The 20,794-nt window shown below is 38.4% G+C and overlaps 1 protein-coding gene across 1 annotated transcript in view; it reads left to right on the top strand.

Annotated features, from left to right (window-relative positions):
• The first annotated feature begins 2,986 nt into the window (after positions 1–2,986).
• LOC306856173 (intercellular adhesion molecule 5-like) overlaps positions 2,987–20,794 on the top strand; it is a 31,852-nt gene continuing 14,044 nt past the window's right edge. The window contains exons 1-4 of the mRNA XM_079395256.1: positions 2,987–3,322; positions 16,322–16,594; positions 16,702–17,031; positions 17,296–17,529. Coding sequence (XP_079251382.1) covers positions 3,223–3,322; positions 16,322–16,594; positions 16,702–17,031; positions 17,296–17,529 — 937 coding nt within the window. The 5' untranslated portion in view covers positions 2,987–3,222. The remainder of the gene's footprint in view (positions 3,323–16,321; positions 16,595–16,701; positions 17,032–17,295; positions 17,530–20,794) is intronic.

Below are 20,794 nucleotides of genomic sequence, written 5' to 3'. Positions count from 1 at the left end.
TAATCCAGCATAATAGTAGTGGCGAGTTTTTTTTCAGTGACTCTTTCAAAAGATTCCGTTGTTTTTATGTGCAAGTCGTTGAATCATTAATTCAACCATTTTGTTCAAAATGCTGATTCATTGGGAAATGAAACACCACTTGTGTGTATTGCTATAGTTGATTTTATTGTGAATTTGTATTTTGAAGCAAGAAGTAACTGTCAATATTGTATTTGAATGTAAGTCATTCTGTTGTGTACTGAAGTGTTGTATAAAAGCATTATCACACTCATAATCATGCTGTTGGTCCCTTGCTGGTGTGCTGTTACTTGTGTAGAAACGCAGGAATTCTGTCTTAATCTGTTATCTATCCTGTTGTCTCAATGCATTCCATCCTCCCCCCTCAGACTATAAAGCCCTCCTCTCCCTGACATCAAAGAAATAAACACATATTGCACTTATGCTGCAAGCCTTATTAGAGTTCTTATGCTGTTTGCTAAAAGACAACTCATTATGAGTTGTCCCTTCGCCGACATGTTTTAACCTAAAGAAAAAGCTGACGTTAAAGCCTACTTTTGAGATGATTAGTTTGGTATTAAAGCTTGTAAGGCTATGGTTGCCTCAGTTCACTGAGAAGACACAGGGCACTGCGTTATTCGGTGAGAACTCAATAGATTTCAGAATCTGAGAGATTTTGGTGCTTCCTGCTTCTTATCAGGATCAACTCAACTTCCCCCACACCCTTTCTGGATTCTTGTGGAACACTATTTTTTTTTTCATCATGCACCCATAGAAATTAACCAGAACCTACAGAAACATGTTTGGGAACTGCATGCTTTTATTTAAAAAAACACAGAACAAGTTGGCAATAGATCAGAAAAACTGCAGCAACTCAGTGTCTAGCCAACACTAATTTAAAGCACAATTCACATTCAGTATGCAAACATGTTATGAACATGTCAACATTTATTAAAACTTGTATGAATAATAGTTTTGACAGTTCCGCATTGTCATAAAGTGGATCTAATAAACAGGAAAGGCCAGGAGCACATTCACGCTCACACCGGTGCCTAACGTTTTGCTCCGGTTTCCAGGTTAAACGACATGTTTCCTGGAAACGGTGTGCAACGGGGTTTGAGATTCGTTTTCTCTTGTTTGGTGGGTGTGTCAAAAATGTCAGCCCAATCAGCTGCAGCATGTATAAAATCCACACGGCATTAAAGAGACAGATCGCACAATGGGTCCAAGTGAAGTCATTTAATATGTGTCCGCTGCAGCTCTGTATATGAAACAACTGAAGATATTAGAAGACATGTTTGTTGTAAGAGTTTTATAGTAACATAGCATATCAACATGATGATGATGAATTTGTAAGTAAATGTAATTAACATCTAAATAAATTCACAAGAGCAAGTATATTGTTTGCACATGTTTATTTACATTAAAGGCAAAATAACTGAAATAATAACAGCACAAGTATAGATCTGGAACTTCTTTAAGTCTGTCTAAATATGTAGTAATTGCAATGTCTTCTGGTCCATATCCTTTCCTCAGGAAGGTGTGCTGATTAATGTTACATAAAAATACTATACATATTTATATATTTTGCTATTGTATTGTGGAGTGACACTTTCATAAACTTTTCTATGCTCCTCGGATTATATAATGGTAAATATTACAATATCATAGCACAACAACGGTGATCAGCAATAATGATAAGCCTACTCACAATAAAAATAATGTCATAACACAGTCTCGGAGGTAAGAAGTGGATTATCCTTCACCTGAAATGTGAGGCAAATGTTGGATCACAATAATTAGGAACCACAGTTTCCACAAATCCCTTCACTCGATTGGGATGTTCTCTTTTATTCTGGAAGGCAGGGGCAGTGAAACATCGAGCATATTTTGCAGTATTAAACACGTATTTATACCGATTTCACCAGGCTCTGAAAATTCACGTACATCTCAGAGACGTCTATTTGATGTCGGCATTTACATCTGCAAGACGTATTATTTAGGGTGTTTGCTCATCTGCAATACGTCTATAGGACGTTTTCGTTTAGATGTCAAATAGACGTCTATTAGATGTCTTTAAGATGTTTATGATTTAGAATGTATGTAAAACTGACATCTGAAAGACGTCTGCCAGACGTTTGTAGACAGCAGATGCTTTCCATATCAAGAGATCTTTAACAGACATCTTGCAGACGCACGTGTGCTATCTGGGTATTGAAAGTCATTTTCTCTATGTGCTTATGCTATAAAAGTCTTGGTGAGACATGTTGTGACACGAGGTCAGCAAACATCTGAAAATTGGTTTTTAGTGGGTATTGTCACGGGCATGTTACGCGTCAGGTGAGCTCAGGTGTGTTAGTGGTTCCATCTGCAAGGTCCAATTGTATGACAAGAACAGTTTTAGTTAGATCGTCATCTGCTTGGAATAAATTGGACTTAACAATAAGGCATATATCCAACATATGTAATTTTAAGAAGACTCTAAAACAGATGACAATTAATAGTATTACACCAGTTAATTTGTGACTGTTATAGGTACTGACATTTTCAAATGCTGTATGTGTGTGAATGTGTATATGTGGATAAATGCATACATGGTTATGTTATATGTATGTTATATTTATGTATGTTATATTTGTGTATTTTAACTGTATACACGTTTCAGCACTTTTATGGGCCCCAGGAAGACTAGCAACCACATTGTGGAAGCAAATAAATCAAATAAATAAACAAATAAACATCTGAACGTATGTCAATGGTTTTATTGTGTTCACTGTTTAAGCGTATTTGGTTATAAAAATGAACAAATATAATAAATATAATACTAATTTAACAGAGTTTTGAAATTAGTGATAGCCTAATAACATACAGAACCACTGCTAAAGAAAACAAGCCAGTTTTACTCACAGCCAACAAAAATCTAGCCCCATTCGCCGGTTTTTAAACAGTACAAAAAAAGACTGGAAGTCCCGGTAAATTCCCGTGTGTCATAGTCATCAGGGTCATTGTGAATGTACAAGTGTAAGTGAATCTGTGTGAAATGTGAAAGAGAGTTAGATCCAGTGGCTGATCCCCACTCCTCACATCATCTATACCCAGGGGACAGGGCAGTTCTGCTGACCGAACACGTGGTCAGCCTCGCTTTTAATCTCTCGCTGGTGAAGTGTATTGCAGAAGGACATACCCTTTCTAAAGCGCAGGACTGGAGTTTAACATTGTTTTAAAATGCAGAAGGGGTCGTTTTCACTCACCACATCTTTTCAGGTTTTCTACATGCGACTAACATTACTCGGATTGTGTTTCCTGTACTTCTCACTAGTCGCAGGTAAGTGTTTTCAAAATATTTCGTTTGATTAGTCTACAAAATGCCGAGAATAAATGCGCCACTCGCTTTCTTAGTTCGCATGCTTTGTATGTCACCGGTTCAATACGGAAATGTTGACCGACAATGGTGCCTTTGAGACTGCCATACTATTTTAATGCTATGTCTGTCAAATTAAACGCATTATCACGAAACAATCTTTAACCATAGGTTGTGTCTGCCCGTCCAGTAGCTTGATACTTAAGTGCCCTCTGTTCTGAATTAGCTCACATATAAGGTTGCTTACAGGCGATATAATGACTTTCAGAGGAGTCCGATTATCTAAAATAACTTTTCAGAAATGTTAGTCGATGACGATGTACCGCCCAGTACTAGTCTACGTTACGACCTAACGGAAAAGCTCGAGCCTGTTGCCATGTTTACTTCATCAGTCGACCGCGTCTGCTGAAAACACGAGTTTGTCAGTTTTGTGTGCCTAAACACTTAAAGTAAAGCCATTTAATTCGTATAAGTGCTTTAAAGACCAGGCTACTTTTGGTTTTGTCTACACCTAGAGTAAGTTAGAGTCATTCATCTGCGTTTGGCACCGGACGTTTGGACCCATTCCAGTATTTGAAGAAGATCGCCAGAGGAGGGCGCAATACGCGTTTTCAAATCTCTTTAAAACTTTAAACAAGCAAGGTGAGGAGATGGTACTCACTGCAGACCACAAGATCCAGCTCACCCCCTGATCCCTAAACCTACCGATCTCCACCCGGGCCCCTAGATGTGGGTCCATCCACGCCCCCTGGATCTTGTGCTCTGCAGTGAGGGGCTACTAACTTACTACTGAGGTAAGCTGCATGTTTTAAAGGGTCGTAAACCCCCCTGTTTCAGCTCTAGTTCTGGCCACAGTTTAAAAAAAACACAAAGTTACAAGTGGGCGAGGTGCGGAGCGGGAAGAGGCGAGACAGAAAACACACAGCTATGGGTTCAGGCAGTTTCATTTCGCTCCCATCGAGTTAAAAACACAAACACACTGCATCCAAAACATTTATATGAACGCCGTGTTGCACCTCTGATAACTTGTTAGGCTTATTCTGCGGCGTTTATATAAGTCTATTGACGGTTTGTGTCACGGTCCACGGAGCTGTAAAAACGGTTACTTTCACTCACCAAGTGAATGAAACGCGTTTGTACCGAGCTCTTATTAAAGCACAAACACACACTCCTTCGATCCATGAACGTTTCTCCCAGTTAATGTATGCGTTCTGAAGCGTCTGTTATAGCAAATCAAAACACGCTGTTGTGAATAATTAAGCGACGCGTCTGCTCATAGGATAAGAACATGTAGTCTCATGAATAATTAAATAGACACTAACGCCACGTCACTCAATTTTAAACCCGGAAGATGAAAATAGCGCAAAAAGCTTAAAGGAACAGTCCACTTTTTTTGGAAATAGGCTCATTTTACACCTCTTGCGATTTTCTATGCCGATATGGCTAGGAACTATACTCTCGTTCCGACGTAATAATCAAGTAACTTTGCTGCCTTACCATGAGTGCAGCAGGCGCAGTGATATGACGCAGCGCCTGAATGATGTAACTACAGAAGGGTCAAGTTTTAAATGGGAAAAATATTGAAACTCTTTGGTCATTTTTGAGCGAAATGATAATGGTCTATTCCGATTCAATGATCTATACTAAGCTAAGATAAAAGTGCTACCGCCAGACCCGGAGATCAGCTGAATGGATTCAAAAACGGTAAAACTCAACTTTTTAACTCTTGGGGAATTGGAAAATGAGCCTATTTCCAAAAAAGTGGAGTGTTCCTTTAAAATGAACCAGTTTTCTCCAACAGTTAAAATGATCAGATGTTAGCATTGTCTTCTATGATGTGCAACACAACCACCTCTGCTAAAATCTCAGAAAAAGTAGTCTGGGGTTTCATGACCCTTTAAAAAGGCCCTTAGAGGTACTGAATGGAAAAGTGTAGGCTATTAGAAACACATTTACGTTACCTCATAAAGCACATACAAATGCAAAACGTTTAAAATTCAATCTATCCAGTGCCATAACATTAACCCTCTCGCTAAACATAACTCCACCCATTACGCTCAGAGAGGGGGAGTTGGATGTCCTTTGGCTGGAGTGTGCACTACTTGTTTTGTGAAGTGTTGTTGTGGGTTGATTTGGTACGCATTCCACTTTCACTACTTGACCTTCTTTTAAGTTCTTGTTTATTTTTCCACTGAAAAGGATGAGTGATAAACCGATTGAAATTAAACTAAAATGAATAAAAAAAAAACTAAATGTAAAGAGTTTTACAAAGAATAACATATTAAATGAAGTGGTCAAAAATCGTGTTTAACCCACTCCGAGTCTTTCTACATTTTGTTTTACTTCCCATGACCTGCCTCTTATGATGACCCCATCTAGGTCGCATGTGATCTATTTATATATAAAAAAATTAAACAGAATATTAAATCATAACAATATTTTGACACACACTAAATAATTTTATTTACTTCCGGCTTTGCTACTGTTCGGACGCTCTTGCTTATTGCTCTGCGCTTTGCTCCCTATTTTTGCATTTTTCTCATATCTCTCCAAGATTTTAACTTCAGCAGATCAGCACAGTGCTCAGACAACACATTTTTTGGGGGGAAAATTAAGACTTTCTCCCAGCAGTTTACACTCCAGAGACGGAAAAACACAGCTGTCTACATTCAAACAGACGAGAGAAAATGCCTCTCGTGGAATCTACCTGCTGCATAAACTGCCACAAACTTCTACAAAGGATTGCGGTTCTTGAAACAAAGTTACTTGCTGGACTTCCAAAACAGGCGGAACACACAGCAGACGGTCATCACGGACCCCCTCAGCATACAGCTGGTGAGTCCTCTGAATCTCAAAAGTTTATACAAAGTGTAGAGGAAAAAGCCGAAACAGATCGACAGACAAATCGATGGCACAAACAGGGAGCGAGACCTAAAGGCAATCGAGACATCAGATTATCACGAGTATCTCGTATTGCTGCCGTAGCATCCTCTACCCCAGATACGGCTATGACAAGACTTGTAAACACTGGTATCTTACCACCCCCTTTACATCTTGAGATCAGATTTGAAGCATTAATGAATGTGGGAGAGAAATCCGCAAATGTGACTAAACACGGATCGAATCAGCCAGCAGCTAACATCGCTACTAACAGGCGCTCAAGGTCGAGCAGACAGTGGCTTTCAGCTCAGAGCACAGCCGAGCCCAGGACTCTGATAGTGGGTGATGCTATTATCAGAAACATCAGTAGCAGGACTACAACTACATACTGCCTTCCTCAAGCAAATGTCTCTGATGTGAACAAAGAACTTCGGAACATTCTGATGAAGCACAAGACTGCAAATCGCGTCATCATCCATGTGGGGAAGAATGATATTCGGAAGGAGCAGTCAGAACTCCTTAAGAAGGATTTCAGTGAACTCTTTGAAACGCTTCAAAGTCTTGAAGTTCAGTCGTTCATCAGTGGACCACTCCCAGCAAGGGGAACTAACATGTTCTCACGGTTGCTTGGGCTGAATACATGGCTACAAAGGACCTGCAGTATAAAAGGAGTCAACTTCATCGACAACTTCAATCTTTTCTGGGGCCACAGACAACTGTTTAAACCGGATGGCCTCCACCTAAACAGACTCGGTGCAAGAGTGCTTAAGGACAATATCTATTTCTCCCTCTGTCATCCTTCAGCGGTGTGTGCCAATCTACTCGGCCTGAATGGCACACACACACCTGGACAGTATATGAGTGACCACAGGAATTCATGTCAGCTTCTGAGTCAACATGTGGTTGACACATCCCACAAGGATACTGATAACACCACGCAGCCACAACAAGCATGCCCACAGAGCTCATCACATGCAGACTGTGACGTACTACAACAGCTCCAACAGCTCCAAGACTCAGCACCCAAGGACGACTTTCTGGAAAACAGCATCTCACAGCCACCGGAAACACCAGAGCCAGAGCCCTGCTCACCAGACACACTTTCCCTCTCTCCAGAATCTCCACTTCTAAGCTTCTCACAGAAAATGGAGGAACTGGTGTATGCTGGGACCAAACTCTCCCACTCTTTCGCTGCAAGCCCCCAGATATCAACTAAAAAACGGCGGCCCCCACAACCACCAAAGACTGCAGGCCCAGCTCACCCTCCTCCTCCTGCGAGAGCTCTCCGGCCGCTGCCACAACGCCAGGGCCCAAACCCCTCTCCATCTGGTGTAGGTGAACCAAAAACAACTGATAACAGCTCTCAGTGATATGTGTCGGGTCCCCGCTATATTAGCCACAACATTCACAAATGTTTACAGAACAAGCGGGAACCCAGTGTGCCTGTAGCCTCCTCTATTTCTGTTTTATCACGCGATAGAAAGTCTAAGGCCTTCTCAAGCCATACGGCTGACCCATCTAACCTGCGGCCTATAATGCATCAATCTAAGATTGCTGTAGAGACAAAATGTAAATCCATCAAGTTAGCATTTTTAAACATTCGCTCACTTAAAAATAAATCATTTCTGATCAACGATTTAATAACCACAAACAACCTGGATTTTATGTTTTTAAATGAAACATGGTTAGAAGACAGCTGCAGTTCAACAGTCCTCACTGAAACAGCCCCTCCTAACTTTAATTTTATAAGTGTCTGCAGGACTGTTAGGAGAGGTGGAGGTGTAGCTGCTCTGTTTAAAGATGTTTATCAGTGCAAGCAAATGTCATTTGGTCAGTATTCATCTTTTGAATACCTAGGTTTTGTGCTGAAAGGTGCTCCACGCACCCTGTTTATCATTATTTACAGGCCTCCAAAATATTCTCCAGCCTTTGTTGATGATTTCACTGAACTGTTATCAATGATTTCCTCAGAGTTTGACTGTTTTGCTATTGCAGGGGATTTTAATATTCACATAGATAATGCAGAAATCAAAACTACAAAAGAAATTATAACTGTTTTAAACACTTTTGACCTGAGTCAGCATGTGCATGGACCCACACACAATCGTGGACACAACTCTAGATTTACTCATCAGTAGAGGTCTAAACATCTCATCCATTGTAATCAAGGATGTAGCACTATCTGATCACTTCTGTATTTTCTTTGATATATTGATCTCAGTCACCACTGAATCTAGATCTGTCTCTATCAGAAAGAGATGCATTACCGAGAACACTGGTGCGCTATTTATGGAGGCAATATCATTAACACCAAGCATTTCTGCAGACTCTGTTGATCTTCTCCTTGAGTCATTTAACTCAAAAGTTAAGAATGTTATTGATGATATTGCCCCGATAAAGGTCAGCAAGAAGACGGGGAAACAGAAATCAATTTGGAGAAAATCAACAGCAGTTCAGAGCATGAAAAGACAATGCAGAAAAGCTGAGCGGATGTGGCGGAAGACGAAACTCGAAATCCACTATAGCATCTATAAAGACAGCCTTCATGCTTTCAATGTGGAACTAGCCACAGCTAGACAGACTTTCTTTTCAAACCTTATAAACAGTAACTTAAACAACACTCGCACTCTTTTTGAGAGACTGACAAACCCCCCAAGTCAGATTCCCAGTGAAATGCTCTCCGACAGCAAATGCAATGAGTTTGCTTCCTTCTTTTCTGAGAAGATCAATAATATCAGAAAGGAGATTGGCACATCCTCAAGTTATGCAGAGGTCACACAGATTCGACCGCAATTTAAAAAAGAAGTGACTATGTGTGTTTTTAAAGAAATTGACAACAACATTTTGGAAGAAATAGTACAGCACCTTAAATCTTCAACCTGCTATCTTGACACACTTCCCACATCCTTTTGCAAAAATGTGCTTAACTGTTTAGAAGCTGATCTCTTAGAAGTGGTGAACGCCTCACTTCTTTCTGGGACTTTTCCAAACTCCCTTAAAACTGCAGTTGTTAAGCCCCTTCTGAAAAAGCGCAATCTTGATAACACCATGTTGAGCAACTATAGACCCATATCAAATCTTCCTTTCATAGGTAAGATTATTGAAAAGGTAGTTTTTAATCAGCTGAACAACTACTTAAACTCAAATGGATACCTGGACAATTTTCAATCTGGTTTCCGAGCACATCACAGCACAGAGACAGCACTCATTAAGATAATAAATGATATTCGCGTCAATTCTGATTCTGGCAAAATATCAGTGCTGGTACTACTAGATCTTAGTGCTGCTGTCGATGACACTGTCGATCATAACATACTTCTAGAGAGACTGGAAAACTGGGTCGGGCTTTCTGGGATGGCACTCAAATGGTTCAGGTCATACTTAGAAGGGAGAGGTTATTATGTGAGTATAGGAGAGCATAAGTCTAAGTGGACGGCCATGACATGTGGAGTCCCACAAGGCTCAATTCTTGCACCGCTCTGGTTTAACCTGTATATGCTCCCACTAAGTCAGATAATGAGGAAGAACCAAATTGCCTATCACAGCTATGCTGATGATACCCAGATTTACCTAGCCTTATCTCCAAATGACTACAGCCCCATTGACTCCCTCTGCCAATGCATTGATGAAATTAACAGTTGGATGTGCCAGAACTTTCTTCAGTTAAACAAGGAGAAAACTGAAGTCATTGCATTTGGAAACAAAGATGAAGTTCTCAAGGTGAATGCATACCTTGACTCTAGGGGTCAAACAACTAAAAATCAAGTCAGAAATCTTGGGGTGATTCTAGAGACAGACCTTAGTTTCAGTAGTCATGTCAAAGCAGTAACTAAATCAGCATACTATCATCTCAAAAATATTGCAAGAATTAGATGTTTTGTTTCCAATCAAGACTTGGAGAAACTTGTTCATGCCTTTATCACCAGCAGGGTGGATTACTGTAATGGTCTCCTCACCGGCCTTCCCAAGAAGACCATTAGACAACTGCAGCTCATCCAGAATGCTCCTGCCAGGATTCTGACTAGAACCAGAAAATCTGAGCATATCACACCAGTCCTCAGGTCCTTACACTGGCTTCCAGTTACATTTAGGATTGATTTTAAAGTACTTTTACTCGTTTATAAGTCACTCAATGGCCCAGGACATAAATATATTGCTGATATGCTCACTGAATATAAACCAAACAGACCACTCAGATCATTAGGATCGAGTCAGTTAGAAATACCAAGGGTTCACACAAAACAAGGGGAGTCTGCTTTTAGCTATTATGCGGCCCGCAGTTGGAACCAGCTTCCAGAAGAGATCAGATGTGCTAAAACATTAGCCACATTTAAATCAAGACTCAAAACTCATCTGTTTAACTGTGCATTTGCTGAATGAGAACTGTGCTATATGTCCGAACTGACTGCAATAAATTTTAGGTATAATCATTTTCTTTAAATTTATTTTAAATCATTTTCTATATCATTTTAAAATTCCTTGTTTTTATTATTTTTATTTCCATGTTTTTATTGATTTTAATGTCTATTTCACTTTCTTTTATGTAAAAGCACTTTGAATTACCACTGTGTATGAAATGTGCTATATAAATAAACTTGCCTTGCCTTGCCTTGCCTTGCCTTATTGGCTACAAAAGAGGCAAGCTGTCAATAATGTAAATATTATTGTAAGAATGTATATTTGCAGCGATACTTCTGTAAAGCATAATCTGCACTCTGGATTTTAGACAAAATATTCTTACAGTCTGACTGAGGTTACAGTGATTTTGGTGAGCTTCTTTAGTAAGGTTTCTGTTTTGCATGATCAACAGTGATGAGTCTATGTTGTCAGAAAGCAAATGATCACACACACATACACTTATGATATATGATAAACAGGTTATATAAAAAAAAAAATTATAATGTAACAATTTATTATGTTTGGTTATCATGCTACTACTCGCAAAAACAAAACACTCAAACCATCTGAAAATGTATAGGTGTGTAACAAATATTCAGTGCTCGAATCCTGTCTGGAAAGAGGACAAGGGATCATATCACTCCTGTCTTGGAGTCTTTACATTGGCTCCCTGTCCCCTCCCTGAGTTTAAAGTGTCAGCATTGAGTTTAAAATTCTTACAAAGTTTTGCATGGTTTGGCCCCTCATTATCTCTGATCTTTTAGCCCCCTACACACCAGCATGTGTAAAGCTGGCCTTTTAATTGTTCCATTTACTTTTATTTTCAAAATCGATCAAACTTTGGATTTTTTTGCCTGCCGAGATTAGGCAAGCAGAATCCCTTAGTATTTTTACACTTTCCCTTAGAGCTTATTTTTTGGGCTAGCTTTTACCTGATTATTTTGTAATTGTCTTATTCGTTATTTACTTGTTAAACTTTTGATAGTTTGCATTTTATCTTTGTCTGTATTTCACTTTTATTTATGCATTGTTTGTATAACTATGTCTTATTTGATCTTATTCTTGTGAAGTGCCTTTACTTTTAAAAGCCCTATAGAAAGTTTATTATAAATAAGACATTGATTCACCATTAAGATTAGCTGGATTAAATTAAGGTCAGATTTATAAAAACAACCCATGCAAATTAAAGTTTTATGTTAAATCACTGATTTATAATGACTGGATCGCTAAAGTGCCGACAGGCAGCGAAGCCGCTGGAAATGTTCGATCCGCCATCTTACTATTCCCTACCGGCAGAGAGCACCATTGAGTCACAGCTAAAACACTGACCTAAAATGACCCGATTTGAAGCGAATCAATCACACGGGATTAGTTTTTATGTTAGGTGTAACTGTTATGTAAATTATTTTTACTTCAGATGTTATCTGCAATGTTTATGGTATTTTTGGGCAGGATATGCAATATATTTAAATCGTTTAGGTGGGTGTGTCTGCTGTGCACTGCCAACATTGGTAACGTAAAGTTAACTGATCCAACACTAAATATAGCCAATTTCTTTATGTACATGATTATTCAGGAATTATTAAACATGAACGTATTAGTATCAGAAATTGATATGAATAATACAATAGCCTCTGTTACTTTATTGCTCTGTGTTGTACTGAAATGAAACGCTTAACTTACCATCCATCATCTTGGAAATAAAGCCTAATGTCTTTAAGTCCGTACTGTATGTAGTCAGTTATTTCTCAGAATAAATTATGATGTGTGTATTTTTAATGTCCTGATTGAGCAGCATCTATTTCAGACTCTCTAAGATCACGCAAATATGTTTACTAGCATTACCGTTTCCATGTAAAATGTTATGTATATGCTAAATTAATAATTAATTGCACTGTTTAAATCATTATCTGCTTCAAAACGAATGCTGTTAACGAAATCATTGTTGAAACATTTGTAGTAAGCCTGCTGTAGGAATAAAAACACTATAACAAAAATACAATAACAATAAGGCGAATGAATATGAAGGTATACAGGTGCTGGTCATAAAATTAGAATATCATGAAAAAGTTGATTTATTTCAGTAATACCATTCAAAAAGTGAAACTTGTATATTAGATTCATTCATTACACACAGACTGATATATTTCAAATGTTTATTTCCTTTAATTTTGATGATTATAACTGACAACTAATGAAAGTCCCAAATTCAGTATCTCAGTAAATTAGAATATCAATTAAGACCAATGCAAAAAAAAATATTTTTAGAAATGTTGGCCAACTGAAAAGTATGAGCATGTACAGCACTCAATATTTAGTTGGGGCTCCTTCGGCCTGGATTACTGCAGCAATGCGGCGTGGCATGGAGTCGATCAGTCTGTGGCACTGCTCAGGTGTTATGAGAGCCCATGTTGCTCTGATAGTGGCCTTCAGCTCTTCTGAATTGTTGGGTCTGGCGTATTGCATCTTCCTCTTCACAATACCCCATAGGTTTTCTATGGGGTTAAGGTCAGGCGAGTTTGCTGGCCAATCAAGAACAGGGATACCATGGTCCTTAAACCAGGTACTGGTAGCTTTGGCAGTGTGTGCAGGTGCCAAGTCCTGTTGGAAAATGAAATCTGCATCTCCATAAAGTTGGTCAGCAGCAGGAAGCATGAAGTGCTCTAAAACGTCCTGGTAGACGGCTGCGTTGACCTTGGACATCAGAAAACACAATGGACCAACACCAGCAGATGACATGGCACCCCAAACCATCAATGACTGGAAACTTTACACTGGACCTCAAGCAACGTGGATTATGTGCCTCTCCTCTCTTCCTCCAGACTCTGGGACCTTGATTTCCAAAGGAAATGCAAAATTTACTTTCATCAGAGAACATAACTTTGGACCACTCAGCAGCAGTCCAGTCCTTTTTGTCTTTAGCCCAGTCAAGATGCTTCTGACGCTGTCTCTCGTTCAAGAGTGGCTTGACACAAGGAATGCGACAGCTGAAACCCATGTCTTGCATACGTCTGTGCGTGGTGGTTCTTGAAGCACTGACTCCAGCTGCAGTCCACTCTTTGTGAATCTCCCCCACATTTTTGAATGGGTTTTGTTTCACAATCCTCTCCAGGGTACGGTTATCCCTATTGCTTGTACACTTTTTCTACCACATCTTGTCCTTCCCTTCGCCTCTCTATTAATGTGCTTGGACACAGAGCTCTGTGAACAGCCAGCCTCTTTAGCAATGACCTTTTGTGTCTTGCCCGCCTTGTGCAAGGTGTCAATGGTCGTCTTTTGGACAACTGTCAAGTCAGCAGTCTTTCCCATGATTGTGTAGCCTACAGAACTAGACTGAGAGACCATTTAAAGGCTTTTGCAGGTGTTTTGAGTTCATTAGCTGATTAGAGTGTGGCACCAGGGGTCTTCAATATTGAACATTTTCACAATATTCTAATTTTCTGAGATACTGAATTTGGGAGTTTCATTAGTTGGCAGTTATATAATCATCAAAATTAAAGGAAATAAACATTTGAAATATATCAGTCTGTGTGTAATGAATGAATCTAATATAAAAGTTTCACTTTTTGAATGGTATTACTGAAATAAATCAACTTTTTCATGATATTCTAATTTTATGACCAACACCTGTATGTGTAACTGTTATACAAAGCATAAATCTTCAGATTTCAGAATGAGCAATTTGTCATTTGTTATATGTTGAGGTCTTGTCCGTCTAATGTTTATCATGCTCGCTACTTTAATGAACGTAACTTTTTAATAAGCAGGGGAAATCCCGACATTAAAAAAAACTCTTTATGGCTAGGGTGTTTGCATTGTAAGAATGTACTTTGTGTGTTTTTGTGTTACACTTATTCCTGTGGATGTGCAGACCAATGATGAAATAAATTATGCTTATTTAAAGAGTATAAGAAATCTAATTAGTATGTAAAACGTGTTATTGTATTAATATATATTTCTTCATCTATGTTCATCTATTATTGACATTTTAATACAATATTATGTTAAAATATAAGATACAATATGCATACACAAGTGAATATCAATGAATGCTTGAAATGGTTTTAGCCATTTAAAAAAAAAAAAACATCTAAAGACATCTTTTTCGCCACCATCTGTCCAATTAATACTAGCACTTACCTATTCTATTTATTTATTTATATTTATTTTAAAAAAATCATTGCTATGTGAACTGTGCTAGACTGAGACTTGTCACAGCACTTTATTTTGTTGCTCTTTCGTTGGTCTGTTTGCTTCTACATTGTAAGTCGCTTTGGATAAAAGCGTCTGCTAAATGACTAAATGTAAATGGAAAAAAATGTAAATTTAAGTTTTGCAAATACTTCAAAATAAAAAAGGCAACCAACTGTATTCATCAAAATATTTTATTATATAATATATCCACGTTATCTAACCGCAGATATAGCATATACTGCCTATTATCTAAAAATAAACATTAACTATAACGCGTTTCATAAAATACAAGTACTGGTCAGATTTCCGAGAGGTAAACTAATGCATTAAAATGGCAAAAAATATTGTATTTTTCTCAAATTTCTGGCGTCTGTGTTTGAAAAGCATTGAATTGAATGGTCTTCAATGCTGAAACTATCGGTTGTTTGGAACTATTGGCTGCTCCATGACACGCTTTACTTCCGCATTCCTAAGTTCCTATGGAAGCCTATGGGAGTGTCGCAACTCTGTTTCTCAACGACTCTGGGTTTCTAGTCTAATAACTGGGTGTCATCACCCTAGGGTCTGATGTTGCTGTGGGAGATCACATAAGTAGTTTCAGCTTCCTGTTTTTATCTCTGGAAAATATTTTAAATATTTCGGCACTAATGTGAATAACGTTAGGTGAAAATAACTTACAACTCTCCAGCTGATCTGCCACATCCCGTAGCAAACTGGACAACGAATTACTATCTTCTTTATAGCCATTTTCTTTGAAAACTCTCATCTCTATCGCTTAGCTGGCCTGACGATTCGACGCGTGAGCTCTCAACCAGTGATGCAATGAAGCTACACAAGGACCACCTTCCTCATTTCCATGTGTTCCACAAGGAAAAGTAAAAATAAATAAATAAATCTAAAAATAAATACATGTGGGAATAAATCATTCTAAAGAAAAAAATTTATGCATAAATCTAAAAATAAATGTATAAATAATACAAATAAATAAAAAAAGAATTAGTGAAAAAATAAAAGTAAAAAAAAAGTTTACAAATGTATAAAAGCAGAAAATAATTAAGTTATTAAATTATTTTATTACAAATTAATCATATTTATTTTATCAAGTCGTTTATTCATTTATTTATTTTCCTATTATCACATTTATTTATCTATTTATTCATTAATATATTTATTTATTCATTTATTCATTCATTTATTCATATTTAATTTATGCAGGTTTGGTCCTCCATAGTTAAGTGCATTAAAAAGGCAATTGAAAGGCAGTGACTTTACTTTAAAGGCACTGTGTGTGTATACATGTATTGTGTAGTACATTGTGGTTTTGTGTAGTTCGTCAAGCCAAATGAAAATATGTTGAAATGTTTGGAGGAAAAGATCTCTGGCATTTTTGCTTATGTGTTGTCCGATTAGTAACATGACGTTTGTTTATTATAACAGTATAAGTGATTAAAATACTGTCCATCACAGCCTACTCTTAAATGTGATTAACAGGTGCACAAGCTGAATGTCCTGTTCAGCTCAACCCACGGAGAGCTGTTGTGAGGTACGGCGATTCTGTTGCAGTTACCTGTAACACTTCAGTCCTGCATCAAGGGATGGGATGGGAAGCCAGTGAAGGAGGAGTGCCTAAGACCACAAACCAGAATCTGATCACATGGAATGTGTCAAAACTGACAGAATGGGACATAAAGCCATTCTGCTTCATAAACTATAAAATAGGCGATTCGGCTCCGTGTCAAGTAGAGCTCCCAGTCACTGTTTACAGTGAGTTTCTCTGTTACTGATATTTTTTGTCTTTTCATTCTCAGAAATATATAATAAATGTTCATTGATCACAGCAGATTTCAGAGTGTGTAAATCTTCCTCCACAGAGACTCCAGACAGTGTGTCCATCAGCACTGTGGATCACAGCGGACCAATGATGGAGGGAGAGCAGTATAAGCTCCAGTGTGATGTTCACGATGTGGCTCCTGTTCAGTATCTCGCTGTCAAATGGTACAAAGGACAGACTCTGCTGGATCAAACCACTTTCACTGACACTAGTGTGACTCCAGTGAATGAAACTGTCACACTCCTGATCCGTCCAGACAGAGCTGATGATGGAGCTCAATACAGGTGTGAAGCAGAGCTGGATCTGGGAGCAGAAGGACCTCAACCTCATCCTACAAATTCATCAAAACCTCTTAATGTTGAAGTATACTGTAAGTTTATTATTGCTAAGCTAGCCATATAATTCAGTTTATATTTCTGAATGGCCTTCTAGTGTGAAGGATGTGCAACTGTGTCATATTTAATCACACGCAGAGATTTCCATATTAATTTAAATTATTTGATTAAATATTACATGTGAATTGAATGAACACAGATCAAAAGGTTTCAGTTGTGCAGTATTTTTAGTGATCTGTTAATAACAGCTGCTCATCATGATGCTGTTGTTCTGAGAAATGTATCTCTGTCCTCCTCAGATAAACCACAACACTCCAGTTCAACAGAGACCATCATAAAAGACGATGAGGTTATTCTAGATTGTACAGTGAAGGCAAACCCGGCTCCTAGGTACACATGGCGCTCAGATCATCTGAAAGAGCAGATCAGCTCCTCAGTGCTCAAGTCCTCCACACTCAGTCCAGGAAACTACACGTGCACCGCTACAAACACTCAGGGAAGCGACAGCAAAGTGTTCATCGTTGAATCTACAGGTCAGTGTTAATCAAAACATCAATCTGACACTTTGCTTCAATGTTTCTCTCAATCTCAGTTTGAAATTTGATTTAGTGTTTTTTACATCCTTAGTCTATTCACACAGAATGTGGTTTTACATTCCCCTTCGCTACTTGTAATGCTCTGCTTGCAGTGTTCGTGACACTTTGATGACATTATGGCTTATTATGTTTAAGTGTTATGGCTTATGTCATTGTTGTCTTGCATGGGTTTTTCTAGACTTATTTAGATTAGCATGCATGATGCAGGATAGAGATCTATCCCAAGTTTTGGTTGCTTGGATTTCATTCACTAAATTGCCGATTTACTCATATATTTGTTTTTATTTTTGACACAGAGAATTACATACCCATAATATTAGGCATTATTGTTGCTATAGTGGTGGTCATCCTTGTCATCTGCATCTACATCTACTTGACCTACTACAAAAAAACCAGGATGGGCCATTATGATGTGAAGAAGCCCAATGCACATAAAGAACTGTTAGCGCAGCCAGAACAGTCCCTGTGAAGGAACTCGGTCAGAGCAATATCTCTGCTTTGGTTATGTTTCCCTAATTCTGGATCCATCTGCTGAGCCTCACTGTCCGCAGTCAGATCAGTCGGATCAGATTGTGACGAGAAATCATATGGATCAGTGTTATTTCACTTCACTCAAAGATCCAGCTGACAAGCTTGTTGAGCTACTAAAAATGGTTGAGTAGCATCCTTATTAGGCTTTTATTGGATTCTTGTATGCTTTTATAAAGATACTATAAGATTTTATTCTTACAAGGTCTTACAATAAAGAACAGGTTGTTTCAATAAGTTTTTTATAGTATTTTCTTTACTCTTTAATTCAAAATCTATGTCTAAAGGGGTTAATATTTTATGAATTTGAGTTTTGAGATGTGGGAATTCACGTTGAAGAGAGAGAGAGCAAACATTTTGCATTTTAGTTCAGCATTGCCGTCTAATCAGCCAAAATCCAAAGTCTTAAACATCCTGCATAGCACTTCATCATTTATAACATGGGATTTTGACCAAATACATTCAATATTGTTTTTTGTAATATTGCAACAAGATGTTATTTATTTATTTTGTTGTGTGTGAAAAATTACAGTTTTGGACATATAAGGTAATAAAACATATTTGAAAAAATACCTTAAAGTAACTACAAATGAGCATGTAAAGCAAATATCTTTAAAAGAATATCTGTCTGAATAATGTCTATCTGTCTGTCTGTCTGTCTGTCAACCTCCCAGCAACAACCTAGCAACCACCCCAAGTACCCTAGCAGCCACATAGTAACACCTTAGAAACCATCCTGAGAACCCTAACAACCACCCCAAATACCCTGGCAACCGCATAGCAACACTCTAGTAACCACCCGGGTACCCTAGCAACTGCATAGCAACACCATAGCAACAACCCCAGGTACCTTAGCAACCACTCCAAGTACCCTAGCAACACTCTAGCAACAACCCCCGGTACCTTAGCAGCAACCCCGAGTACTCAAGCAACACATAGCAACAGCCTAGCAACCACTCTGAGTACCCTATCAACCGCATAGCAACCTAAGCAATCTAGCTTTACTGTTGTTTATTCAAACTTCAGACCTATTCTTAGACTTGTTTAATTATAAAAACACTAACACTAGCTTCTCTATTCTTTTTCTATCTGTTTTCTTTTTATATATTTTATAATTAAACGAGTTGCGAGTACTGCGTTAAGCTAACTGAGACCTGTTAGAGCACTCTTTGCTCTTTTGTTGATTTTGATTGCTTCCTCATTTGTAAGTCAATTTGGATAAAAGCATCTGCTAAATGACATGTAATGTAAATGTAAATATATACTGTTGTTTACTGTTGTCAAACTTCAGACTTATTCAACTGAACTCCTTCAAATTACATGTTTTAAAACCACTTCGAACAGGTCAAACTGTCTCAAGCCAACTTCAGTGTTCACAAACTTTACTTGTCTAGTTACTGTTGTCATACGAATTGCCTTATTTACAGCTGTATGTTTCACTCTTGTTCATTCTGACACTGAAACTGTTAAAAAGTTACCAAGAAAGTAAAAAGAGTGGAATTTAACTAGTTGTGTGGTTTTAAAATGGTGGCAAACTTGTGGGCCAATCCTGTCTCTAATAAAATAACTCAGTTTCATTGCATGTGGATGTACATCATTTCAAACCTGTCAGAAGTACTATTCATTAGCCTATTTTAGCTGGTGAAACTGTTACTTGGAATTAGTTACAACTACTAGTTGTGTCTTCTTTTGCACTTGTATGATTCTACAGCGTCATTATTTGTAAGGCACACGTTACTGAAGAACACAACTGAATGCTCTATTCAGCTCGACCCGCTGAGTGTTTCAGGCTGGTACAACAGATCTGTTTCTGTTAACTGTTACAATTCAGTCACAAGGACACTTATGTGTGGTTGCACACTTTCAGAATCTCATGTATTCAGTCTTTTCTGCATACTGTATAGGGAAGTATGCTTTAATCATGACAGTGTCTGTGGGGGTCCACTGGCTCATATTCTGACACAGAAAGCTTTGTGGGATGTGATATGAAACCGCATGTTTTTATATAGACCCACCCCTAATTATATCTGAGCTCGAGGATGTGTTGACAATGAAGGGAAATGGGGTGAAGTAAAGAGCTGTGTTTTTTTTTTCAAATGAGGCCTTTAAACACTTAATGCGATGTTCAAAACGACTTTGCTTTATCTAAAAGACAGGTGAATGAGTTCTCTCCATTTCAGTCCCGGTTTTGTCGTGACAGGGTGCAAATGAATAAAGTTGCAACGTGCACTTTTAGAGAGATGTGTGGGGGAGGGATAACATTAACTAAAACAGGCAGCTATGCGAGGGCAGATTCAGACTGGGCAGTGGTTTCCTGCGATAAAAGAAGGGTCCGAGACTGTGTGTTGTGTTACTGTTTGAACGATTGAACACAGTTAGCTGGTTAAAAACGGTTTCGATACAGCGCAGACACAACTAAACATGACGGCGCGGAGCGATCGGATCCTCTTCACGTGTCTCATCTTGGATCTGCTGTCGCTGCGGTACGCGTTGGATGGTAGGACATTTATATAACGAGTGATGAATTCTTTCAGTCCAGAAGAAAAAAATATATATTTTCAGGACAGTTTTCCATGTTAAACTTGGGAAAGTGGGTTTGAATAAGTTAAAGAGTGATTAAAAGGCCCCGGTGTGTTATTTCCTCCGCTGTGAGTCGCCTCTGAAAAGACTGAGT

This window comes from Barbus barbus (genome assembly GCF_936440315.1).
Source record: "Barbus barbus genome assembly, chromosome: 3".
Taxonomy (NCBI): Eukaryota; Metazoa; Chordata; class Actinopteri; order Cypriniformes; family Cyprinidae; genus Barbus; species Barbus barbus.
This window is presented reverse-complemented; position numbering and strand designations above follow the sequence as displayed.